The sequence below is a fragment of the Meleagris gallopavo genome, chromosome 10 (genome assembly GCF_905368555.1).
Source record: "Meleagris gallopavo chromosome 10, MGAL_WU_HG_1.1, whole genome shotgun sequence".
In the NCBI taxonomy this organism is placed as follows: domain Eukaryota; kingdom Metazoa; phylum Chordata; class Aves; order Galliformes; family Phasianidae; genus Meleagris; species Meleagris gallopavo.
Genome location: NC_139413.1, coordinates 6,514,394 through 6,541,294, shown reverse-complemented (window position 1 = coordinate 6,541,294; position 26,901 = coordinate 6,514,394). Strand labels below are relative to the sequence as shown.

Here is a 26,901-nt window from a genome sequence, read left to right as displayed (position 1 = left end):
CAATGAGAAGCAAAAGGTTATTTTAGATGCTGCACACACAGCACCTGATCTTTCCCTAGGGCTGTCAATCAGACATCTTCCCCAGCAATCAATTCATGTAAAGAACAAAATGTAACCTCATTATAGTTTTCGGCCTTGCTCTGTCACACACAGGATTAAAGCAAAGAAGGTATCTTCATTCAAAACCCTCTTGTTCTGACTCTGACGACTTGCTGATATGCTTTCTTTGAGGAGAAATTTCTCAAACCTGTTCTGAGTCTTGAAAAGATTATTTGTCAAGCCTCTAGACACAATAGCAAGTGGCTCCGTACAGAAGGAGAAGAAGGCAAGAGTGGTTCAGGAAAACGCTACTGAATAACTTTCAGAACTATTTTTACAACTTTTTATTATCTTTTTTTTTAAAAAAAAAAACTTGTCTCTAGAGTCATCACTGCTGTCAACACTGGGAATGCAGGATGCATCTATCTCAAGCAGGCACACTGCTTCTCAGATATCTCCATTGAGATGGGCAAAAAAACACCATACACAAATGGGAACAGAACTGGAATCTCAGCCAGGTAGAGACTGAACATTTCCTGATTTCAAAGTTGTTTTGGGGTTTTGTTCAGATGCTCCCCAGTACTGCAGAAAGGGAAACTGCGTTTTAATTTGCTGCTATGACTTTCAACATCTGCGCTCAGAATTTTGAGTGCACATTTGTGATGAACTAACACTTGAGTCACTACTTGTCTCTGGGAGCCAAACGCTCAGTCTTACTTCTACCAGACATTTTCTGAGGAAAATGGTGACAGCCCACCTGGTTATGGAAGTGACTAATGTGCCAACCTGTGAGGGAGACTTTCATACAGCAATTACAACCTTATGAACACAGTATGTACTTCATTTTCTCATGGTTCTGCCTCACTGGGGAAAGGTGGGGGTATTTATATCTAGAGTAATTCACTTTTAACTAGAGAAAATGCCGAACTAGCAGGCAAGAATAATTTATACGTTTAGCACTAGCTGACAAGGCTTTTAAATAATAAACAACGCCACAGTGGGTTAGAAGAATCATTTACCTTATGTAAAAGCTTGCACTGCTCTTGGTGCTGAGCATGCAGACTCCGCCACTGGAACCTCAGCTTCCCATTTAACCACTGAAGGTATCGAACATCGACTCTGTCCTCCAGCCCAGCTGCTATCTCAGTTGCATCCTTCTCAATGTAAGACAGATCCTCTTCACACTAAAAGCAGAAGACAACACCAACATATTTTAAATAACTCCAACGTGTTCAAATCACTAAGCATTGAACGCAGGCCAAAGAGGTAAAAATTTCCCCAAACTTCAGCACACTGGAATAAATATCAGCTTCATAGCTAAGATGCAATGGGCTGTCTTTCTCTTCTGTCTTTCATTTTCCATGCTCATGAAGACACAGAGTGATCCTGAGACACTAAGCATACTCTCTATTCAGATGGACAAATCACATTTTGCCTAGGTCCTAGTAAGTCAGAGAACATAAAAAACAGATTTAGTTCCTCCAGTATCTTTCTGAAAGCGCTGCAGGCTGTACTAAGTGACCCAATTTTATAAATCAATGCCTTATATAGGGACAAAACTGTGGGCCTTTGCTTACCCAGCTGTTTTCTTTTACCCATCTAGCATTTCTCTTCTTGCGGAATGGGGATAAAGAAATAACCACCCAGCTAACACTGCTCAGGAGTCTGCAAGAACATTTTCAGCCTCTGTAATAGTGAGAGTGAGACTCAGGGGCAACTGTCCCACACAGCCTTGTTTTGCCTTTTCTCTAGAGCAATTTGGAAGGAAGAATAAGAGTGTCCCCGTGTCCAGTTTGTCCCATTTTCCTTCTGCAATAGCAAAAAAATAAGTAACAATATCTTCACTTCTGGATGCAATTTTGCCTTGGCTAATCACAAGAAGTGAGACATTTCTGCTGTATCACCTCCTCAAGGAGGAAAGAAAGAATCTCACCTTCCCCAGCCTCTTGCACAAAGACCCTTCCCATTTCCAAACAGACCTCTCTGTTTTCAGCTAAGACTCTGCAAACGGGAGGAAAACATGGGCTGGTTTACCTCTTATGACAGTAATACCACTTAAGGGGCAGTTAAAGCTCTCGGCTTCATTTAGTCTACAGAAAGTACACACAGTGAATACAATCTACAAATCCAAATTTTGACTACAGCGTGTTGAAAGAGGTACAAATAGCACAGACCTGCAAAGGCCGGGGGCTTCAGAACTGGCAGTGTCCAGCTAAGGAAGCACTTCCCAGCTGTTGGATTCTCAAAACCATTCTTTAAAGTAGAAATTTCAAGCCTACTTGAAACATGACTGTTTTCAAGAAAACAGTTGAGCAGATATTTGTACCCATAGACCTCAGTGGTATTTAAACATATGTGCTCCCCTGCTTCACAGACATCAGTGTTCAATAAAATCTTCTAAAAATTCAGTTGGCAGGCAAAGCTTGAATGTAATTCCAGTTTGGATCCTAAACTAAAAATGCAAACTGCAAAAATGCAAAATGAAGAGAGCTTAATTAATCTTGCTTTAAATGCAGATTTCAGCAGATGTGTATCTGTAACAATGATCAAACAACCCCCTAATGCTTGTTTTAACCTATTGCTTCAGTTGACAGTGCCTCTAATACAACGAGCGTTCCTATTATTTATAAGCACAAAAGTGCTGGTCTGGTCACACAACAAAATGTATCAAGATTACAGGGTGTTGTTTTTTTTCCCTTTGTTCCGTGGCTCAGATAAATACGTGCTATAAATCACAGCAGCACAGGGTTCATAAAGGGCTTTTCCTTTTAAAGGCACAGATGTGTCTTTAGAGAAAAGAAAGGAAAAGGAAAAAGACTATCCCCTTTGTGTCAAGTGCAATGTCATTCTTTCCTCAGATGCCACCAGCTTTTTGCTCCAAAAATCAAAAGGCACTGAGTTCTTGGGCACTGCAGGCCCAGCTACAGCACCTACGTGCTTCAGTGGCCCTTGTTGCCATCAGGCAAGGATTCTGGACTATGACACTATATAGATACGGTTACCAGCTTGTCCCTAAACATGAGCCAAGCGGCTGGGTGTTAGTAGCACACCAGAGAAAACACAGATGTAAACAGCACAAAAACGCTGCAAACAAGCAGCCAGAAAGCCACAAGGTCAAAGGCCTCTGTCCTACTCTCGTATTTGGGATTCCCAGACTGAAACACTCATTTTCCATTATCCGCACTTCAACTCCAGCTCCCCTGGATTAGAGGTTTGAGAATGGCACAAACACTGCTCTCCTAGGGATTCATTTCAGGAAGGAATGGCATTAGACTCAATTGCTTTGGCAGCAAAATGACAAACACCGTGCAGAGCTAATTTTATTGTAGCGACCTGCCTTATTAATATTAAAATAAGGAAGCTAATCAATGCATTTTTTAACAGGAACTCTATTATTTATTTCACAAACTGCACAAAAAATTTACTTTTGCTATGAAATACTTACCCTGTCGTAAAGTAAACAAGGTAAAAAAAAAAAAAAATAAGGTCTTGCATATTATACTGTGACCTCAATTTCCTGAGCCATCTCTACCATCTAAGACTATTTACTGCTCTCCCAGTGAGAGAAAAATCACTAAAATACCAACCCAAGATAGGGTCTTAGCTTCAAATACAACCGTGAATTTATCTAATCTATGCAGTGATTTGGGCACATACCTACACTTACTTCTGATACAAAGAAGTGCATGCTATTTACCAAAGCCATGACGAGAGCAGCCCAGCAGCCACCCAGACCTCCCAGCAGCCTCCTCTCACTTGGGCTGCTCCACACCACCTCTGGAAAGGATTGCTTCAGAGTCATGTATCAGAAAAGCTTTTTGCTTATAAACAGTTAGTTAATGTTTGATTCTGCTTCCAGAACAAAAGCCACGTTAGGATGTATGCATACCTCACTGCAGTGTTGGAATCTTTTCCAACCAGTGACACCAGAGCTAGTCCTGTCCAACTGGACAACACAGACTCAGCAGAGCACCTGAGATTAGCACAGCTGTTAAGCAGAAGCTAGAACGAAGCATAAATGCACCTCAGGTTTGGTCAGAGCTAAATACAGTCATGAGAATTCAGTCTCCAGCACCACAAGCTTTGCCCTGAGCATTCCTCCCCAGGCTATTTCATGTCCAGTTGTTATGAAAAAAAATAAAATAAAATGCCAGATCATTCCCAAAACATGTGAATGCACTTGTAGTTACACAAGGCGGCAAACACAAAAAGAGCCAGTGGTTCTCATGGCAAAGGCACTCGGTGCCAGTGAGTCGGAGTCATAAAGCACAGTGGACTAAAAGAGGCCACCAGATGTATAAAAGTACTTGGAGGAAACAAACAAGGGGAGAAAGAAAGGAGGGTGAGAAAAAGACACATGGACATATTAACTTCATTTCACATTCCTTGTATCTGAGCAAACAACTTGTATGTGATTTGATCAGAGGGAAACTAAAGATTAAGAAGTTTCAGCTTATGGCAGGAATAAAGCTTTTCTTTTTGGTTTGAGATGCAAAGCAATCCCATCTTACTGGAAATGAAGGAGCAACTCTACAAACAGTGGATGAAGATAAATTAGACAAGCACTTTGCCATATAAGTAGTTCAAAGAACAACACAAGCAGCAAGGTGAGAAGGGAACATTTTTGCACTACAAGCTCTATTTGAGATATGAGAATTTACTGACTTAGCGTGGGCTCACTGTGCTCTATGATATGTCTCAAATAAATTAAACTCCAAAAAAATATTTTAAAGGAAAATCCACACAGTTTCAAGGGAGACCTTACAGTATACAACAAGTAGTGCTGCAAAGAAAACCCCCGCACTTCAACACCTTCCCAATTCATACAGATACTCTATGCTTACAAGCCCTCGCACCAGTGCGGTTACCACTCTGAAGAAACAATGCACTGCCTCATTCTGCCTGGTGCACCCAAGGAACAGGCCCGCACTGCCGTGAAAGCAGGGCTCCAGCAGGGCTGCTTTCCTGGGAGGTGCTCTTTTGCAACCATGAGCTGCCATCTGTTGGTAAGGGAAGGGCGGTGGCAGGCTCTGCTTCGGCCCCAGCCTGCTGCAGCTTTTCCCCATATTTCTTCCAAATCCCCCAAGGCCCAGCTCTCCGCTTCCATATTTGGACAGCCACCAAACAGCTCACTGCTCTTCCCACAGAGACACAGCCTTGTTGGAGCACGCTTAGCACAGGGATACATGCACCAAGTCACATCCCCAGTGGGCAGCAACCCTTGAGTGGCGTAGCAGAAAGCAACAGTCAGCTAAACCCTCTAACGCGTGCTCCCCCTGGTATTCACCTCCACCAAAGGTAACCTGTGCCTAGATAGAAACTATTTACTCTCAGATCTCAACTACAGTACACACACAGCCTCGTATCCCAAAGGAACACCTCTAGATTGCTCACTGCAGGGCTTGCGAAAGGCAAAACAGTCGTATAAATCACAGCAATAAAGCGCTTTTGTGAGCTTCTGCTGAGAGCTCGTTCTGAACTGCTCATAACTCAGACAATGCTTTGTATGTGACATAACATATGTTAACCAGTGTAATTACACAGCTTTAAAGAGGTAGTTTTTTTTTTTTTTTAAACACTGTAGATAGAAATACCAGACTATCAGACACACTTCCCTAATTCAGTCATATATCTAACTGTGGGAGGGGGAAACGTGAAAAGGAACAATTTGAATAGAGGAATGTGAAAGGGACAACACTATTTTCATTAAGAGCTCCATCAACAATGCTAATTAACTCTCCTCCTAGATACAGAAGGATCCAGACTGCTGCGTGTATGGGAAGATTGGTGCTGTAAGAAACCAACACGCCAACTAAATATCCAGATATTAGCACAGAAGAGCATGTTCTCCATTTAAAAAGAAAGTGCTCATAAAGTAGAAGTGATGCTCATAGCATATTTGGAAGCAATATAAAAAAAAAAAAAGAAGAAGAAAAATGCTGTGTTTCTGCAAGACCTTTTAGCTTTTAAATTTCAATGTCTTTTGTAAAAATTGCTCCTCTCTGTGGCACTCCCAAGAGCTCTGCTGGTAGCTCATTGGCAAAGAGTGAAAAAGAAGATGCTGAGGGAAGTCAAAATGAGAGCACAGCTCCTACTTCTTGCTGCCTTGTTCAAACAAGCCTGCCTGGCAGTAGCCACAAGCCTGAGGCACCAGAGCGAGCCACACATTCCAGCCCTCCTTGTTCAGAAGGCTTCACTTAGAAGCTCTGCATGAGAGAAAAAGCACTACGCCTTTAACACAGCACAGCAGCACTGCCCATCTTTGGAGCTACAAGGTCAAGAGTGTCACTCTATAAGTAACACTTCAAGTCCCAAAATGATTGCATTATGCATCCAGATGAAAGAAGTCAAACACACGGAAACAAACAGGTGGCAAGGCAGACCTTAACTTGCAGAATGCCACGTTTTGCGGGGCTGAACAAATTGCAGTACAAAGAATGTCTTGCACTACACTTCCTCTGCCTGCAGCTGCAGTCCTGTTTGCTCACATCCATTTAGCTCCACCGTGGGAAAGCAGCTTGACAGGGGGTATCCAGTGAGACAAAGAGATGTAGCGTGATACATCAGCAGGGAGTCTGGAGGAAAGGGGCCAGGAGAAGAAGAAACAGTAACTGCCCTGGACCAGAGGTAAGGCAGAGCTCTACAGTATGCAAGAAGGCCTGCCATGCTCTCCTTTGTACACCCATGTCGATCTCCTGAGGAATAAGTGATTTCTTTCTAAAGATCCTTCAACGAGAGTTAACCCTTTTCACTTCAGAAGTGGGACACCGCCAGAAGTGAAGGATTTCCCCATTTAAACCAAAAGGCACTGCCCACTCCTTGCCAAGGGAGGGCAGGAGAGACACTGAAACATTTTAACATCACTCGGTTTCCTCAATATCTCTTCTAATAAAGAAGAGCACCATCTGCACCACGACACCTTCATATTTGCACTCAGTATTCACCTTCCTCTCCACTTGTGAAAGCTCAAATAACTCCAGTGACTGGGGGTAGAACCCCATCCAAAACCAGCCATAACATCACAGGTACAAGTAATTTCGTATTTATTTGAAATCCAGACATTACCCAAAGAAACAGCAAGTTCAATAAGTGATGAGTGCAAAAAGCCTAAATAACAAGTCTTTTTGATCATTTCAGACATTGCTTTTAGAGTGTTTTAACTTGACACAGTGTCTGAGAAAATTGTAAGTGTGTATTAACTGTGTCAAGCAATAATAAATGTTAACTAAAAACCTTCCAGTGCTTTCTGGCAAAAATTAGAGGAGAGGAATTCTGCAGGAGAACCGTTAGGGATCCTGTGCCCTCTATTTAGGTTTCAGGCTCTTAAAAAGAGTGTTCATTAGCAGCTACTGTAATATGGCAGTGGTAGTAGCAAAAAAGATAAATGGGGAGAGTTCTGAGTAAGAACAAGAGGTCGAATAAAGCAGAAGTGTTAAGCACAGGGAATAGGGGAGGCAAATCAAAAAATGAAAGCCGACAGGCTCATATAGGCTGCACAAATCTGGAAAGTAATTATGATTTCAAGTTAGAATCAATAGGTTAATAAAATTCCCTACTCACCATGACATTGTAATACATTAAGAAGGGAAAAAAGCAGAAAACTGATATTTGCTGACACTAGTGCTAAAGGTGTCCTCCTGCTTTTCTGCTGGGGAGTAACATCAGGCTTGGCTACTGCTTTCACACTTTGATATAGTAATGTGGTTTAAGAACAGCCGTGCTGGACGAGATTTCTGTAAGAGAAAGACATTCCAACAGCAAGATGAGCAACCAGGCAGAAGGCTCATGCTATAATGGAAATAGCCAGTGAGCCAAGTTAGTCTGTGACAAACAAAAGGGGAATCAAATTGCAAACCCAAGAGTCAGAACACATGTTTAGTTTCATTCTCCCAGTAAACACTACAAGTCATGAAACTAAGTTCACTTTGGCAAGCTAGAAAGACATACACAAATTCCAGCTACAATAGCCATAATAGCTCTGTTTGTTAATTACTGTGCATTCACAAAAGGGAAGGGGAGTCCAATTTCTCACAGAGGGCAAGAAGCAGGCAGAGGGAATTAGCAGAACCAAGAACAAGTATTTATACACCATATCTTGGTGATAACGAGGGAAGTAACATCACTGCCCCTATCTAAAAATTCAACAGCCTTCACACATAATTAAATTACTGGGCACATAAATTAATTTCAGCTGCTGAAACAATACCAGTACAGGCAGTATTCTCCCCAGGAACAGAAGGAATTCTTGCTCACAGAGCACTGCTATTATCTGTACAAGCCACTGCACAAATTTGGAAAAAGCCATGATATGCTAAAAAAGCAAGTTTATATCAAACAATAACCTGCTTCTTAAATAAATGGAAAGACAACATGAGAACTCTCCAAGTCTACAGGTTCAATGAAAAAAAAAAAAAAAAAGAGCAACAGAACTCACATTCTTAAGGTTCTATGCTCTGATTTAAGGTTCATAAACACTATATTTTATTATTATTATTATTATTTTGCTATTAACTGTGGCCAGCCAATGCTCCCATCAAAGTTTCTCTCAAGATCCTCTTCCTCCTTGTGTTCCTTCTTGGGTGAAGATCACACAGTCGTACCAGCTTTAGTCAGTGACACGTCAGCAGGCTACAAGCATGAACAGTTAAGCTACAGAGACTCAGTGTAACTAGCAGAGTTCCTCCGAAGGACACAGGAACCCTGGTTTCATGGAGGAGCCCATACCTCCAGAACTCACGAGTCTCAACTGAGCCATGGTGGCTGCTGGAGGAGCACTGGGTTTGGTTGTGAGTTCTCATAAACACCTTGAGACAGACCAGACAATCCACCAACTTTATAGGAAAGAATGCAAGAGGAAGAATCACTCAGATGTGGTCATTTTTTGTTTGGTTTTAAGCTTTCCCTTGTACCCTAAGATTTCCACGTGGAATCAATGAACAGCACTCAAGATTATTCCTCACGTCACCCAGAGCAACAAAAGATTCTAAATTCAACATCTCTGCGGTACTTATTTGAGACAGAAACCCACAGAGGATGTGAAAAGCCTTTCAAGACAATGTCCAACAATAATCACCCAGTGCTTTAAAGCAAAAACAAAAGGCTAGAATTCCAAATCAGACACATCGTAAATCAATGTGAGCCTCCAATTCAGGCTGTACTCCAGCCTTTACAGGACCAACACAATTAGTGATTTCCTCTAATTATTTTACTTTTTCTAGAGCTGATTAGTGCAAGATTTGAGCTTCCACTGACCGCCTCTGCTGTCACCAACATGCTGACAAAGCAGGACTATCAATTCACAGAATGAACTTGAACTACAGCAGCCACATGCCAGAGCCCAGCATACACTACCTGCCCTTCCTCCCTCTCCCGTACAGCAACGAGGGCTTCAGGCAGCTCTCCTCACTGTTTCCTCCACCCCTACTCTGTGTGTAAGATTCATAACCTGGAGGAGAGGCATGGACAGAAGGCTGCAGAGGGCAGCAGCTCCCCCAGCACTGCAGGCTGCTGCAGCCCACAGCAAGCATCCCAGACCCTGGCACAACAGCTTGCAGCGCCTACCTTCAATGGAAATGCACTGGAGGCCACGTAAGGTGCCCTGAAGAATTTTCCTAACACATCCAAACGGTCAGCCCATATGATCACCCAAGGTGCCAACATAGCCGTCCTTACCAACAACTACTCCAAGATTAGTTTTATTTTTTAATTACATTAGACACATTAAGCACTACCTTCTACTACCCTAGCCCTTTCATCATACTTTTACCACCATGTAGCTAATACTTTCAGATATCACTTGACTTTTGACTCAGAAGATACAAGTGTCTGTAAAATCAGGCTTGCTGAATGTTTTTTCCTAGCTCAGGATCTTAAGGCTCTGAATTCCTTGCAGCAGCGGAGCTCCACGTCCATCATGTGTCATGCATACCCTTGTCCCTCTATAAATAACTGGCTGAAATCCTTCAGATGGAAGTGTTCAATTTGCAGGAGAGGAAAAAAAAGCATGTTGCTAAGGAACCGTGGAGAAGAAAAGGCCATAGAGTGGTAATCTGGAATGAAATGAATTAATTTAATTGGCCCTTGATTTGTTGGCTATTTGGCATACTATCAGCAATTTCATTGCTGGTAGGCTTTGTTTCAAATACAGCCTGAAAGAATGGTCAGAACATCTCTGCACACTTAATTTAGGGATTTGCTGCATTCTCTCCTCTTCAAACAACAGACCCTTCACACAACAGTCCACGTTTGTGGATCTCCAACAGCATTTTAACAGCAAACCACACACGCATCCCTTTGAGCTACTGCTATGCTGCAGCTCTTCAGGCTCCATTTTTTTAGATGAAGACACAGAGGTGGGGGGCTTTCTTCACATCTATTCTAATAGATCAAAAGATGTGCTCTGTTAGTAAGCACTGGCTTTCATGCTTTGCTGATTTTGGCAGAGATCTCAGCAGTGCACGGAACCAAACAGTATTTCACGGATTGTTGTCCTGCAACATTTTCAAGAAAATATTTTCAATTGTTTAGAGTATGTTTAAAAAAGGCTCTGTGTGGCGGAACGTTTTTCAGGCTCTTTCTCAGCTGTGAACTTCACTTGCTTTAAATGAAGAAGAAAGAGAAATAAATGCTCTTTTATGATCTTTCTCTAATTACATTTTTTCAAGAAGTCCTGCCTTTTTCTTCCATTTATTCAAATAAGAGAGAATTACAACTGCAGAGACTACATCTCTGACATGCTTGGAAATGTCTGTACCATCTGTTATGTATCTTCCAACACTTCAGCTTCAGTATCAGAAAAGCCTGTTATTTACCATGCACAGAGTCAAAGTGCCAGCACTTCAATTGTTTAGCCTGTATTTTAACCCACAAGATGCCTGGTAACAAACTGACAATCTCACCTCTTGTTGCTCACTGTAATTTTAGGAGCTAAAATATTCTGATTGATGAGTAGATACTAATGAGTAGATAGTCCATAAAATAACACTACAATAATTATCACACTTTTATGCAAACAACAGGGTCTAGTGAGTGGTGTACAAGGAGTTGAACCACCTACAATTTCCTTCACACCCATCCTTATTTCCTTAACTGTGCATTTCTAAGTCCTAACTTGCTTGGGTCTGACTGCTCAGATGTATTGGCTTTGTAATGCCTCACTGATCAGCTTCGTAAGATCTCTCCCTGGAAATTCTTTTACTTCTTTGTGGTACAGAACCACAAAGAGGATCACAATTACAATCTAACATTTCTTCCTTAACACCAACTGCATTTATTTGTTTTATTACTCATAAGTTGCATGACGAAAACTTTCTAGATGAACACCAAACAAGAAATGTTGTCCTTATACACTGCCTTTTGCTTCACAAAAAAGGAAGCGATGGTGCGCTCTGGTGATGAAAAGGGCACCTCCAGACCATAGGAGAAAGACACTCGTGGTGAATGTTTTACTTTGAGCATCTTGGTTCTGTTTTGGTTGTGTGGTAGTAGATTTATTTATTTTTTGTTAGCACATGATTTCTATTACAAAAGAATGATGACTGTAGTGTAGCAGCGGCGTGAATTCAGGAGGTAGGAAAATGCCGTATTATTTTCTCTGGAAGACTAATTTTTGCCTTTTCCAACATGAGATGGAAGAACTGTGGTTCTGTTTTCTCACAATACTGCTCATAATGCTGATATAAAGGCAACTCTTCCCTTTTAATTGCTTTCCATTGAATTCCTTCTGCAGATGCTGCACCTACAGTGTAACTTCCTAAACTCTCTGCCATTCATTAGTCACAAGTTTGTCACCACACCCCCAGAGCAGTGAAATACAAAGACCATTGCCTACTAGTAGCCTTCCTGATGTAGATTGGGTCTCAAGACTTGGGCTCCAGCTTGATTCTCACCTTCTAAATTCCCCTGTGAAGTAGGACTTTGGGTAGAAAGAAAGCCAAACAGATAGATCCGCAGGTTCTCAACAGGAGCAAGTGCTGGATGGAATTCAGGTGGTGAAATCCCCCACTCAGGAGCAGAGGTTCTGTTCCTGGCAGGCTGGCCAGCCCCAGTAACAGCTGTAACTGAACGGCCCCTAACTAACATTAAAAGGATGCAGTTCGCAGCCTAGGGGAGCACATCTACGTGACCATGTAGAACACAAGGTCTTAAACATTACCAGATACAAGCAGGTGGGACTCATCACCTCCACTGTCCTTTGCCAAGGAATGAGACAGTTCTGTGAGCTTATCATTCAGAACCAAACTTACCAGCAATTAACAGCTAATAGATGAAGATGACTTAGAACAAACTTACATCCATCCAGAGGGACCTCAACCACATTAACACACAGAGGGATCAGCATAAACTCAGTCTGTGTTACAACTATGTCAAGAGCAGAGACAGTAAAAACATTGAAAAAAGCACCTTATTTGCTTCTTGGCTTCTCACTTTGTATACTAAAGCAAATGTCTATATAGTAATACATGCTCTTAAACACAAGGAACAGGTGTAAAATTATAACATTTGATAATACTACTTTCATGAGGCTGTGGACTTGGGGTTTCTGCTTCTTTTTTTTTTTCTCCCTGATCATGTACATTGTAGCCAAAATAGAGACACAGTTATCCTGAGCCTATTTCAGAGCAGGCTTTCTATATGCTAATGCCTTTTTATTTACGGAAACACAAGTATACCTCATTGTCCTCTCAAGGAAGCTAAAAGGCCACTAGTTATCCAACAATAGAAGCTGCCATTTGAGATCTTGATGCTTTTTAATACTGTTTGCCTTAGGATTACTTGTTCCATCCAATGCCAACAGCCCCAGAAATAACCTGTTTGCCTACCATCTGACAACAGAGACCAACAACGTTCACTTACCTCCATTCCTCCACACTGGTCTCATCTATACTGCAAGAAACCAAAATCACAGCACTCATGCAGGGATGAGAGTTTGAGAAAAAGAGGGAACTCAAATCACCTGCACACAAAAAAGTTTAGGGAAGGGAAAGTACACAGGTTCCAGATGCTGGCTTCTGCACTTCTATTTATTTTAAATGTAGGGTGTTTATTTTTCAAGTTCCCAAGATAGCAGAGATATATAAGATACAGTGTGCAGTACACTAGTGATAGCACGGATGGACGAGGCGGAAGGACACAAGCATGCTCACCGTGCACACAGAGGTTTCATCCCCTGTTTTCACTCTGTTCCGAGCCAAGAGCCGTTCCAAGAGGTTCACCCTGTGCAGCAGCCAGGAAAATGCCAGCAGCAGCTCCCGACTTCCTGCTGAGCCATCCGAGGGGAGCTGATAGAGTTCTGGCCTGCCATAGCCGTGGTACCACAACGCCCATTTGACAAACCTAATTTGGGTATCTGGAAAGAAGAAAACAACTGAGAATAACACACTGTGCTACTCAGCGCGTTCACCCGTTTGGTTCCAGAAACTGCTGCTGTCTCTGAGAGCAAGATTTTTAATCAAGCCTAAGGGTAATAGAGGGCAGCAGAGACTGGAGCACTTTAATCAGCAAATTAAAAAGAAAGAAGGTAACAGGAAAAACTTCTTTATGTTTCTCTATTCAGACCTACGGGAAGCACTGCTAAGGGAAAAGAGGAAATTCAAAGTTGGGATTGTGGCCAGTAGTGTCCTCTTGGAGATTAACAAAAGCAAAACAGATAAATAGCCATCCCCACTATACCAAGACTCCAACTCACCCATCCATTTTTTATGAGCCACCAAGCACGCTATGAATTAGTAAATACTCTGAGTCACTTGACTCCTGAATGAAACAGGAATTTGGAGATAGGAGTCTCAAATCTCTAAGCAGCAGTGGGCAGGCAGAGATAATGCAACCTGGTGAGCAGCAATGTGTGCAGCACGGGCTATTTAGCTCTCAGGAATGCTCCAATTCATATTCCTTCACACCAGCAAATTTTTCCTGACAGCTACAAGACAGGCACTACAGAACTGTGAAATACTGAGGAAAGGAAGATAAAATTATTATAAAAACAGGTTCTGACCAGCAAGCCTCAGCTCTGTACCGAGTAGTCAAAACTGTAATAAAGAACACAATTAAGGGCCACGATGATAACCAATATATGCTGGGGAAGAAGCAACAGTAGCCGTATGAAGATGTCCTGCTGAATACACTACCAGAGTTCTATGAAGGCAACAAGCAGTGAGTAGTTAAGGAACTTTCATCTGATGCAGATTTAGCTTTCCCAAAGGCATTCAACTAGCAGGAAAAAAACAAAGCCAAAGGGCTTGCATCAGCAACAAGTGACTAGCAGGCAAGAATCAGAGGACAGGAACACACGGTGGCTTCACAAGAGGGCTACGAGCTAAACCTCTGCTGTCCAACTTATTCAAAGTGACACAGAGACAATGTGATAATGACAGAAAGCAGACTATGAAAAACTACAGAACTTAGTGAGTCCAAGCATTAAAGTGGCAGATTTGATGCACACAATGGAAAAGAACAATTCAAACTCTACTGACATGGTAGCAGGCTTGGGGCTGACCACTGCACACTACCTTGGCTTATACAATTTTCCTCACCTCCCTGAGCATACAAAAGGAAACTGAATGCAAGCAATCTAGAAAGAAAATCTGACAGAACACAGTGAAGGACATAATACTGCTGACTGTATCCACCATGTCCCCACAGCTCAAACTCACAGTGTTCCTCCATTTCTTCAGTCCCAGAAGGCCTACAGAAGACCTGAGAAAAACTAAGAGAAAGAACAAGACCACGAGTACAGAACAGCATTTTAAGAAATGATAATATGGGCAAATAAGATCTCTGGAAGCTGAAAGAATAACCTCTGGAAGTGTCCCTGGTTCTGTCCTTAACCCTGGCCATCCATTTTCAATAGCTGTCGCTATTGGCTGGAGCTAGAGGAACCTTCAGTTAAACACAGTTAAGGCATTCTTCCAAAACTAGGAAGAAAGCTCTTCACCTATTCTGTAAAGCTTCAAAAAAAAAAAAAAAAAAAGACACATCAGCAACAAAACGTACAGCCCTCACACAATCAGGGATTGTCACTGCTGTCCTTAATTAGCATACTCATTCATCACATTACACACTCCTTTGCCTGCTCCTTGGCCACTTGTGCTGAAACCATCCCTCAACAGTCACACACTGTAATCTCTCTCTGTCTGGCACTGACTGCTGAAGCTCAAAAAGCACAGCGAGACCGACTTCAAAACAAAAACAAGGGGGAAAAAAGCATTGCTCTCAAAAGGAATTTGTTAATTATGAGGGAATCTCACAGTGAAAAGTGGTTGATTTAGCTTGATTTGAGAAATGTTAAGGGGCTCTTACCTAATGAAATAGTACAAAGCCAAGGCAGAGTGAGGAGCTAGAACCCAAAGCGACCTGTGCCAGTAACAATATAGGAGCAGTGCACTGCTGCAGCTGTGCTGAGGCTGGGAGGAACTGATAGGCACTAAGAGCCATCAAGCCCTTTGTGTTCTGTGTTTGAACAACTTTAAGAGAACAGGGAGTGTGGATCCCTAAGGAGATGCCTATTTCCATTGCTCCTCGATGCAAATGCAGAGCTGGAAATGCCATGCACATCACTGTACATCTAGGAGCAGGAATATATAACTGACCACATGAAAGCTACAAATGAATTCCTGACAGAAACACTGACCACAATTCAGACAACTGGTTTTAAACCTAGCTTGCTTCTGCACTACAGACAAACCCAGACACAACATGACTCTGTATACTATTTCTGCAAATGCCTACGAATCTGGCCATGGATATATCACAGGGAGCACTCCGTTGTTAGGAATTTTATTTTGATCACCCTTGAACATTCTCATATTACACAGCTAAGTTGTCTTGCTCCCCCTTCCTTTTCTTTGCACATCTGTCATTGCCAAGAAGCAAACTGCCAAAACAGGTAAAGGTAGAAGTACTCCATGGGGAAGGAGGATCATCAGTGCTTACTCTCCTTCCCTCTTAAAGCAAAGAAGCATGATGTGCTGCCATCTGCAGTTCAAGGAGCTCCCCAAGAAATCACCTAACAAAGAGAAGGAATAGAGATCAAGCTAGGGTTTTTGTTTGTTTGTTTTTTACCCTTTTTTTTTTTTTTTGTCATTTCCATCCTCACTCAGGACCAGATGCACCAAGGCAATTCACCACCTGACTGTGGGAGTTGCTCTGACCCTTCACCTCCCCATTTCAGCTGTCTCTCTGCAACACACTGCCCTCCTAACGAGGAGGTGCCTGGTGTGGACACCAGGCAGCAGCTGTGAGCATGCAGCCAAGGTGTGGATCAGGGGCAGGGGCTCACACAGCTTTTCCAGAAGGGCTGAATGACCTCAGAGAAGCCACTTAGTTTTCCTCATCTCTGCAATGCTCTGCCGTATCTGTAAGGGTACGATCCTCAGATTAATGGCACTCAAAACTATATAATTTCCACACAACAAGATGGATTCTTCCAAAATGTGCAGCCAAGAGAGAAGGCAAAACTATCACGCAGATAGCAGATAACGCCAGTCACTCAAATATCCCCTCTTTGCCAACATTTTCTTCTGGCATTTTATTAGGATTAGGCAATCTATATAGAAAGACGCACACAGTCTTTCCAATTAATTCCTTTCTGCATGCACATTATTTATAAAAGCAAGTTCAGCACGTACAGCCAAACTGTGGATGAGCCTCAGGGTTCAGTTCTCTTAAAACTACGCTCAAGCTGCGCTCTTCCACTTTACAAATCCCACAGGCTATTTTCAGTGAATTACAAGAAGGTATTCAAATAAGGGTTAGGCATTAGTCCCACAGACTGAGGTGGAAAGGGACTAAATCAAATACAAGAGCAGACAGAGATACATTACTGCACACATTCAGGCAAGAAACACCTGCAGAGGTGGTGGCATTGTGGGAAACAACTGCTGCAGCAGAACATCATTTTCAAACAAAGAGCTATACTGCAGCCCCAGACCTCTTCCTCGTACTAGAAAAAGAGTTGCAGCTCTGCAAAAGAACCATCTCTTCCAACTATCAAAACGCATATTGCAGCACTGCCCGGTGTGGCTGTTAGCCAAGTCCACCACTCCTCAGCCTCTGCGAAAAAAGAACCGCATGAAGCCACGAACCCTGCCTGACCTCATCAGTGAGGTTACAGACAGTGCCACTGCATGCTGAATCCCACTTGTGCTCCTCCGAGGGGAAACCTGACATGTTTAAGAGGCTGTGGTGGGTCAACTGCTTCTACAATGCATGCTTTTTACTAGAAAAGACTATTGCAAAAGGAGAAAGCAAAACTTGCAGAATTTAATAACCACCGACTGAAAGATGTGGTGTTTCTGCATTGCTTTTGAAAGAAACAAGAGCTCCCACATTTTAAAACATCCATCTGTGTGGATTTTCTTGTATGTAAAATATTTTCCAAATATTTCATTTTCTGCCAGAGGGACAATAAAATCCATCAACCATTTAAAAACACAATGCAGAATGTTTTTCTAAACAGCATCACATTGCAGCCACAAGAAGAGAATGCCCAGCAGCTATTCTGTTCAAAGCAAATGTTAATCTTCCCTAAAATTCACTTATATAATGAGCTCCAAACCTAATAAAAACTATTAATTGAAACAGAAACATGCGCTAGGGGCGCAGCTTGGAAAGCAACTTGAATGAAAGGATTTCCCAAACTAAAGGAACAACCTTTATGTAAAACTCTGTCCTGTAAAATCAAGAAGAGCATTCTCTCCTCGTTTTGTTCAGAGCTTTTCCTTCAGAAAAACTTTTAGCTCACAAAAAAATAAAAAAATAAAAAGCACGAGTTCACAAGTATTGCTTCTCTTTTCCAGAAGGCTGTTCCAATGCCTACACACACAGCAACACTCACAGTGAATGAGGCTTCAGAGCCTTCCTCTGGGATACAGCAAGTGTCCCCTCCTAGTTTTTAGCCAAGATAACTAATAGGTTGCACAAACCCAGCAAAGAAAGGGAAGCTCAAACCAAGTGCTATGCTTGAATTACAGGAATCGGTCTCAGTTTCTCACTGTTCTACATGTTCCTGAAAGAGTTTATTTAGTCTTTGAGCTCAAGTCTTCCATTTCATTTCCATGAAATAAATTGTGAAAAACCACAATTGCTCTGGAGCAAGCAGAGAGAAAAAAGAAGTAAAATATTGATCCTATCTACACCAGGCAACCCATTCTCTCAGCCAAAGGTAGTTAGCATAGTTTGAACAGCAGTACGGCTATCCAACCTGAGTTTCAGGTTTAATCACCAAGTTGTGAGTAAACAAATTTCTTCCAAAACAGCTCAGCAGTTCTGTGCAGAACCACGCACTCTTCCCTGACACTCTACCAGCACTGACAGGTTTTGCTCTCTCTAGAGCCAGCAATCTGCTGCGTGCATATGGAAATCCTGCCTCCAAACACTACTAGCAATTAGCATGGGAGCAGCCAGGATTGAGATTGCAGCCTCACAAAACTGTGGTGGACAGCCAGTAAATTGACTTACCGCACAGTCACACAGAGCAGACTACAGATGAGTGGAAAAAGCATACCAGATAAATGAAAAATAGCAGTCCTGTGAGTAACAGAACCATGCTGATTTCCTGCTGAGCTAGCAGCTGAACTACACTGACTTGGCTTCATATTCCTCATGAGATATCAGCCACAATGCTTAGCTTTTTTTTTTTGCTATCCCTAGAGCCACCAGAGTTCCAGTTTAGGACTAGGATTTGCACTGGTTTTTTTTTAGCTTTTGAGGGCTGATTCTAAGTGATATCTATGAGTTTGGGAAAGCACGTCCATCACAGATGAACCCGTCCTCAAAGATTCCTCCCACAGCAAAAGGGCTGTGGAGAGATATCTTCGAACAGACAGAAGCCTGAAGGCAGGTATCCAATTTGGAATGGCGTTATTTAAGAAACCAGCAGTGCTTTGTCACGGTGGGAATACGGCATATGGCCACTGCAGTTCTAGATGCAGGGAAACGTCCAAGGGAAACAGGAGACTCTACAAGATGCAAGAACACCCCATTTCCTGGATAATGGAGGCAAACCAGAATACAGCTGTGGTACAACAGTAAGGTGTAAAGCAGCGGTTACACATGGAGTGCTACCAACCAGCCAGGAAGAAAAGTGTCACAGAACCGGCCCCAGTGCACAGATGGAAACGGCGATCTGCCAGGCTGCCGTTACCTATGGCATCAGACTCGGTCCACCTGCCTCCGTGGATTTGTTTCAAGAGAACATAGAGCAGCCTCCAGAAATCCAGCGTCTGCAAAAGAACAAGAGGAACGGCTGCTGGCACACGGCCCCACTCGGAGACGCCGCTAGAATTCAGCCAGCCCTCGTAAAGCGCAGCACCACACGGGCTGCGAAGGGAGGGAGGGTCGCGCCCCGGGCTCACCGCCTGCGGCCGGTCGAACCTGGCGCGGCGCAGGACGTCGGGAGCGAGCCGGGCGCGGGGCGGCAGAGCCCGGCACAGCGCTCCGACAGCGCCGGGCAGCGCCCGGCAACGCCGCATCGCAGCTCCCGCCGCTTCACGCCCCTAGCGCTGCGCGTGCGCAGCACCGCCCCTTCCGCCCTGCGCGAGCGGGCGCTGCAGCGACCCCTGCAGGGCGGGAGGGCGGAGAGCCGCTCGGTCGTGACCTCGTGGCCGCACCCAAAGCGATTTCACGGTGCTGCGCTGCCAGGACGGGCCGTGCTGTGCTTTGCTGCACCCGCAGCACTGCGGGCCGAACGAGGGGCAAAGCCCCAAGTCCAGGCCTGCAGGGAGAAGGCAGAGATGGCCGTCCTCCAACAGGCCGCTTCCTTCCCCCTTCCTCCCAGTGCCACGGCTTTGTCCCCATGCGGTTAGCTCGGGCCGTTGCCACCCGGTGACTCAGTGGGGCTGAGGCCGTGTTTGCTGCTGCTGTGCCATGGCAACGCGCCGCGTCCCATTGCTTCACACCGATTGCACACGATAAAGGCCGCGGTGGCTTCCTCGGTGCCAAGGGGTGCGAGCCCTAATCCTGAGAAAACACCCAGCTCCTTTTCTTCCTTCCTTTCTTTCACTGTTTTTTCCCTTCACCTCCTGCCAGGCCCTCAGGCCGTGCATCCAGCCGTGCTTCCCTTGCAGCCGCTCTCCTCCCTCCCTCAGCAGCTCAGCAAACAGCCCAGAGGCAGCGGCCCCTTCCCCAGCACACTGCACACACGTGTTTGTTAGCGTGCTTCACATCACACGGCAGTCACAGGTCGGCAGGTCCCCAGCGGGGACTGTAATAATAGCTGCAGTAAGGCGGGTTTTCCCAAACGCAGCACAATGAGCTGCGGTGCCAAAATCCGAGGTCAGCTCCCGGCAGACGGATGCTTGAAATGCTTAACACAGGCGTTGGTGTCTCAGGCCCTCTGATGCGGGGTCTGCACTTCCAGTCCGATAAACCAATCAGGAAGGATTATGAGACATTAAAATAAAAACATCTGCAGGCTTGCAGTTCTCAGGATCTTCACCCTTTTAATTTCAACAGCAAAATGTTCCTCTGCGCAATGGGGAATGCACTCTGAGCACTGATCCCTTAAACCAGGACCCACCAAAGACAGGCACAGAGGTTCGGTGGGAAGCTCTTGCTCTCTTCTCCCTTTAAACTCTCAATTTGCTTGAAAATAAAAGGAGAGAAGGTGAAATGCCACACCAGTGCCTGAGGCCAGCTGCAGGGCACAGCCCCTGGAGGGGGACTCAGATGGCAGCGTGCTGTTTGCAGGCACCCAGCTCATGCTGTCTCCTGGCCGTCTGTGAGCACCTAGACACACCTGCTAATGCTGACATCAGCCTGCAGCAGGTGAGAGCATTCAGGGCCAGGTCAGGTGTCCCAAGCTAGTCCTTGCAGTCTTCTGCTTGGGCTCTGCCACAGAACACAACATCCCTCGCAGCAGAGCTACCCATTGGGGACCAGCCGAGCCGAGGGCCCCTCACCCCCCTTTTAGTCCCCCTCTCCTTTTTTCTTCTGTGCAGAAAACCACAAAGCATAGAGTGAAACCGCAGCAGTTCAGTTTCTGAGCCCATCCTGTTTCCTATCCTTTGCTAAAGCCTCTTCTGCTTCCCTAGCCCACACTTTCGGGCTCGCCCACATGCACCGCCAGAGGAACGGGTGATGTCGTTTGTTTTCTTTGTCACTGAAGAAGTGTTTATAGCAACCAACACTCAACAATCTACAAGCACCACTGATCTCAGCCACAGCTTCCGAAATAATGTCAGAGGAAGTGCTGCCCCGTCCTCTGGGTCAGCAACTGTGATGCTTCACGTCACCAACGTGAGGGCTTCACACTGTGCTTCACTGTGCTGGAGATCACCCGGTACCCAGATTGGTACTTTGGGGCTGCCCTGACCTGTGATGGCAGTGTCACCCCTCAGCTGATCCCCCATAAAGCCAGGAATTCAGCTCAGCATCCTGCTCCCCCTTCCTGGCACAAGCTTGTGTCTGCTGGCAACCCACCTCCCGCTGCACGCCTGGCTTCCCTTCCAAACACCGTGCAGCTGTTCCTTCTTCCTCTCCAAAGAACGAAGTGAATGTAAAATCAATTACCATGTATTTTCTTTGACCAAGGTTCCTTCCAGATTTGACCTGAGCCTGAACTGCCCAACCTCACGGCATTGAGCTGGGCTCTGCCCATTGCCAGCAGTGAGCTGGGAGAGCTGTATGCCCAGCAAGTCCAGGGCTACTTGTCTCTGTGAGAGCATGGACAGAGAGACGGGGCAGCCAGAGGAAGCTTTTTTCAGCAGGAACTGTTATCTTAAGGCTCACCCCTGGAGCCTGCTCGAGGTATTCCAACTTTTGTCGGCCAGGCAGGGTGCAGCATGAGGTTCAGCTTGTCTGCACGCTGCCTGGGGTGGCACAGCCCCCGCACAGTTTTGTTCCCATGTCCCTACAGGTGCTGGGAGCTGTCCCAGCCACCCCACTGCCACGGCAAGGGGGTGAAGGGGAAGAGCAACAGGTAAGAGGGCACCAGGAGGTTGAGCCAAGACCCCACCCAGGGCAGGCAGCCCATTATGCATCATTCAGGAGCTCTGTGCAGGCGAGCAGCTCTCCTTCATTACAGCTACACTCACAGCTGACAGGGGAAGAGGATGTGGGGCTGGGGAAAGACTTCTGACCCACACATGGGAAGTTTTAAGATGTTTATCAGATGGAACTGCTTCTAACAGCAAAGATTTTGGTACTAGGCATGTACCTCTGACCTTGCAGGGTTTGGCCAGGTCCTAGTAACACCAACGTAACAGAAAATACTGCAGTTTCTAAAGAAATGCATGTGTAAAGCACAGATAAAAATACCTGTATGTGGTGTTAAGTGTATCGGAACATGTAAATGGGGTGGTTCATGTTAGGGAAACCACTACTGAAACAGTCAACACCTGTCAGCACTGCTCTTCCTTCAGGGAAGAGGCTGGAAAAAAAGAGGCTGAAGGGGAGAGAGCAGAGAGCAAGGGGCTCAGAGCCAGCTCCTGCTCAGTAATACTGCACCTTCGCTCTCACCAACAGCAGGGCCTCACCCTGCCCTGCTGCTAACCCCTGCCTGACGCAGTCTTTCTGTATGACTGGCTAGAGTGGAGGCAGCAAATAACTGTTTTCTTGGCGCATCCTGCACTGCCTCGCAGCAGGAGCCTGCCCAGTCCCATGGAGCTCCAAGCCTGCCTCCCAGCCACGTACTGGATCTGGGGGTACTGGAGGCTCTAGGGACAGTGTTCCAGACCTCATCCCACAATTCTGCCCTCGTTGGGTCCTTTGTCAGCAAGTCCCTCGAGTCCCTGCTATAAAAAACAAGGCCACCACATGGAGTAAGCAATGGTTGTTCAGGGTTTATTAAAGATTGGGAATACAAAGGTGGGCCCTACTGCAGAGCCGGGTGCCAGAAGCAGGGCTGGGTTTGGCTGGCCAGGTGTGGTCTTCTTTCCAGGCAGCCCTCAGCGACTGAATTTCCTGTGGAGCAGCATCCAACCTCCCACCCTGCAGCTCCTTCTGGAGCAGAGCCCCTCTCCGCCCCATCCTGGGTTACTTATTGCTTTAATGTGCTATTTGATTACAGAGTGATGAGGGACGAGAAGGCATGTCTGTTTGCAGTGGATTTATGCTGTCTTCGGGCTGCAAAGGGAGCTCTGCCAATCAGACCTGAAGAGGGATGGAAGAGAGGGGCTGTCAGCAGAGACGTCCCCAGTACAGCAGTGCATTGGGACAGACTCCATCTCTGCTGACAAGCCTCAAAGTGAGGCACCCAGTGCTGGGGCTGGCAGAAGGGGGCTGGCACCCAGCAGCATGCTCTTGAGCATGGATGTGAGCAGATGAGAACTGAGGGGAAGCACCAACCTGAACTCTACTTGAATGTGTGGCTCTCGGCTCCTCCCCGGCCAAACCCTGAAAGAAATTGGAGCAGGATCAGCAATGCTGCAGGATGCACCACTGCTGTGCTGTGGAGAGTCGGGGGAAAAGATCTCAGACTCCCTCCTCCCTCACAAACCCCCGGCCCCAGTTTACCCTACCTTTGGGTCCAAACAAGGCAGCATAGCAGGGGTGGTTGCAGTAGGGCTTGCCATCATGCTGCAGGAAGAGAGGTGAGTATCAGTCCCTGCACCCTGCTGGCTGCACCCACCCTGCTCCATGGGTGCTTCCCAGGCACCAGACCTACCTCTGCGTGCCCCCCAGATGTCAGGGTCTTGTTACACTTCTCACATCGCAGGCAGGGCCGGTGCCAGTCCTTCCCCAGAGAAGTCACCTTCTCAGCTGCCATGCAAAGAGATGGGTTAGCCAAGACTCTGACCAAGCACAAGTTGTTTGAGGCAGGCTGGCCTCCTGCTGCCAGTGCTAGGGAGGATGAAAGGTTTGGGGCTACTTTCCCAGCTCTTCTTGCCGAGGGCAGAAGTCCTGCAAGTGCCAAACCCAAGCCTGCACACTCAGGAGCCCAAACCCAAACCTGGGGCACAACACTGCCAAGGGCCCTTACCCTGAACGTGCTGGCTGCCCCATTTGAGGGCAGACACTGCCACCGGTCTGACAGAGAAGATTTGGACATCTCTCCCTTCCAACATCAGCCTGCATGGAGATGATTTTCTCCCAGGCCAAACAGAGCTCCTCTGCCCAAGCTCCACTAGGGTTGGTGGGGTGAAGGCGGTGGTGGACAGGTATCAGACAGGGGGGTGCAGCAAAGCCACTGCTGTACCCTCCCTGTCACCAGCTGCAGCAACAGCACTGATTTGGTGCCATCGCTAACCACAGCAGGGCCAGAGCCAGGCCAGGGCTTGGAGAAGAGCACACTGCTGGCTTGGGCCAGGACATGTTTGTGGAGAGGGGAAAAAGCAATGCGGCTTCTAATTGCAGCCCAGCAGGGGAGGAGGTTATTTCTGCAGTATTTTCTGGAGACGTATGTGCTCTTGCTATTGGCAGTTGCACCCCTGGGGATTTATTAAGTGATAAAGCAGAATTTTCTACAGGAACCCGGCCACAGCCAGATCCAAGCATTCATCCCATGCCTGCAAAAGGCGGTCAAGGAAAGGGTTTCTTCGGGATCCAAATCTGCCCAGAGCAGCTTACGCAAGGAGCCAGCCAACGGCTGCAGGGGTGGAAGCAGGGGCAGCGCCCAATGGCACGAGGCAGCCCCGTGCAGCACAAAGAGCCTCCTGTGTCCTGCCTGGGTACCAGCTGGATGCAAGAGGAGCCCTTGCTCTTTGCAGACTCAGTTTGCCCCAAAGCAGCCCAAGGCACGCCCAAGGAAGGACCCAGGGAACCCTGGAGCAGGGGTCGCTCTGCCTCCTCTCCCAGCGCTCCCTATCTCCGTGCAATGAGCTCATGGCTCCAGCCACTTCTGAAGCCTCCTCTGCACTAACTGTGCCAATTTCATAAAAGCGAGCTGATAAGAGCAGGGCCCAACCCCTCCTTGGTCAAATGGTCCCGGCGCTGCCACGGCCACACCTGCAGGTACAGCAATCCCATGTGAGCCGACCTTACTGCTTGGCTGCAGGCACGGGCTCAGCCAAAGCTGTATCCCAGCTGTAGGGCCACAGCCACCCCAGCACTGCCCCGAGATGGGCATCACCAGCAGATGGATTTGTTTGACACAGAGAAACCTCTGTCCCTGACTCTTCAACCTCATGTTTCAGCATTAGATTTCTCCAGCAGAAGTGGAAGCTGCGGCACACCCACAGGCAGAGCATAAATAAGTGCAAAAGTCGTGGTACTCAGGTCACTGATCTCAAGGAAATTAAGTGCAGAGATGCACACACACTGCTCTCAGCAATCCACAGCGAACTCAAATGGGGAAATGAGGAGGTTTGGCCGCTGCAACCAGGCAGCTTCAGCTCAAATCTTGGGTGAGACAACAGGACCACGGCACCCAGAGGAGCAGAACATGGCGCTTCAGCCCCAGTTTGGAGGCAGCGCACTCGCGCCAAGCCCCACAGCACGCGGAAGCCCAACAGGTTCAAAATAGCACAGCCACCTCCCTACTGCACTAAGCCACAGAGACCATCACGGTGCTCACCAGGGGCACAGCCATGCACCCTGAGCCCCTTGCAGCCCACCTCGCAGGGCTGGGGGCTGCACCGGACCCCGACCAAACATCTTGCAGGGCCAGTATGGCTGCAGGGAGAGAACAGGGCTCAAGCACTGTGCTGAGCTACCTTGGGCAGGCTGGGGGTACCCCGCAGCCCCTCACTTCTGGTGGAGTTAGGGGGCCATCCAGGGCGTGCCGGGGAGACACAGCACAGGGGTGCACGGCAACGGGGCACCTCTAGAGTTTGCAGCACCCAGGATAGGCAGCACGGGGGTAGCTGGAGCCGGTGAGGGGAGCGGGGGTGAAGGAATCCCTTACCGAAGTAGACCTCCTTCTGGCAGCGGGGACACTTGGGCATGGTGTCGGCTCGGCTCAACTCCGTTCGTCGTTCGCACCGGCTGTGGGATGCTCGGCTCCGGCCCCGCCGGAGTCATTGCTCGGGGGCTCCGCCCCGCCCCGCCCAGATGTGCGGCCCCGCCCGCAGCTGGAGTCACCCCCGGGCGCTGCCAGCCCGGGCTCGGCACCCCTTGCATCCTGATCACTTTGCATCCTGCACCCCTAAGTCTCTGCACCCCTCGAATCCCGCGCCCCTATACTGCTTGCCCCCCTTGCTCCCCTGCACTCCCACCACCTGAACTTCTTGCAGTCCATTTCACTCTTTACGCTCCTGCACCCCTTGCACACAGCACTCTGCATCTTGCATCTCTTGCTTCCTGCACACTTTGCATCCTGCACTCCTTGTACCCTCCAACCCGTGCATCCCATATCCCTACACCACCTGTGCGCCTTGCACCCCCTGCACTCCCACCTCTGCACTTCTTGCAGTTTCTTTCCCTTTTTACACTCCTTGCATACTGCTCTCTTTGCATCTTGCACCTCTTGCTTCCTGCGCACTTTGCATCCTGCACTTGTCTGCATCTTGCACCCCTTGTGCCCTGTACCCTTTGCATCCTTCATACTTTGCATCTTGCACCCCTTGTGCCCTGTATCTTTTGCATCCTTCATACTTTGCATCTTGCACCCTTTGTGCCCTGTATCCTTTGCACTCCACACCCCTACATTCCTTGCACTCCCACCACCAGCACTTCTTGCAACTCCTACATTCTTTGCATCCTGCACCCCTCTACACCCTCACCCCCAGCCAGCTCCTTGCTGGCTCTTGCCCACCCCAGTGCTGTAGAAAAGCCCAAGAGCCCTGCAGCAGGGCTGGAGACATGATTGGCATCAACCACACCCAAACAGACCACACCTGGGTGCTGACACAGCTGACAGACCTGCATCATCCCTCCAGTGCAAAAGTGTACCTTGGAGCCATGCATGCTGCCTGTGGGTAGTCTTGGGGAGGAGGTGGGGGGCTCGATCCTTCTTGCAGGGCTTCAGGAATGGCGTGGGCACAGTAC

At 46.8% G+C, this 26,901-nt stretch overlaps 2 protein-coding genes across 12 annotated transcripts in view; both read right to left on the bottom strand.

Moving 5' to 3' along the window:
- Positions 1-19,837, bottom strand: part of TEDC1 (tubulin epsilon and delta complex 1) — a 64,026-nt gene extending 44,189 nt beyond the window's left edge. The window contains exons 1-4 of one of the 11 annotated variants that reach the window (XM_085231107.1): positions 19,392-19,837; positions 19,106-19,259; positions 13,185-13,387; positions 1,059-1,223 (exon numbers count right to left, since the gene is read on the bottom strand). In XM_085231107.1, the coding sequence (XP_085087233.1) occupies positions 1,059-1,223; positions 13,185-13,387; positions 19,106-19,259; positions 19,392-19,508 (639 nt within the window). In that variant the 5' untranslated portion in view covers positions 19,509-19,837. Of the gene's footprint in view, positions 1-1,058; positions 1,224-7,599; positions 7,725-13,184; positions 13,388-19,105; positions 19,260-19,391 lie in introns of those variants that run through there. The other 10 variants (XM_085231109.1, XM_085231100.1, XM_085231102.1 and 7 more) reach the window with 10 other exon arrangements.
- Positions 19,838-22,797: 2,960 nt separating this feature from the next.
- Positions 22,798-25,981, bottom strand: CRIP1 (cysteine rich protein 1). The gene is made up of 5 exons (XM_003208617.5): positions 25,820-25,981; positions 23,642-23,736; positions 23,496-23,553; positions 23,323-23,370; positions 22,798-23,127 (listed from the first exon to the last, which is right to left on the bottom strand). Exons 1-4 carry the CDS (start codon positions 25,857-25,859, stop codon positions 23,330-23,332), a joined length of 234 nt encoding a protein of 77 aa, XP_003208665.1. The 5' UTR covers positions 25,860-25,981; the 3' UTR covers positions 22,798-23,127; positions 23,323-23,329.
- Between the last annotated feature and the right edge of the window lie 920 nt (positions 25,982-26,901).

Coding starts and splice junctions, on each gene's coding strand:
- CRIP1 (XM_003208617.5), bottom strand. CDS start 25,859: ATGCCCAAGTGTCCCCGCTGCCAGAAGGAGGTCTACTTCG. Junction 23,737..25,819: donor CCAGAAGGAGGTCTACTTCG/GTAAGGGATTCC, acceptor TTTGCATGGCAG/CTGAGAAGGTGACTTCTCTG. Junction 23,371..23,495: donor TGCCTTGTTTGGACCCAAAG/GTAGGGTAAACT, acceptor AATTTCTTTCAG/GGTTTGGCCGGGGAGGAGCC.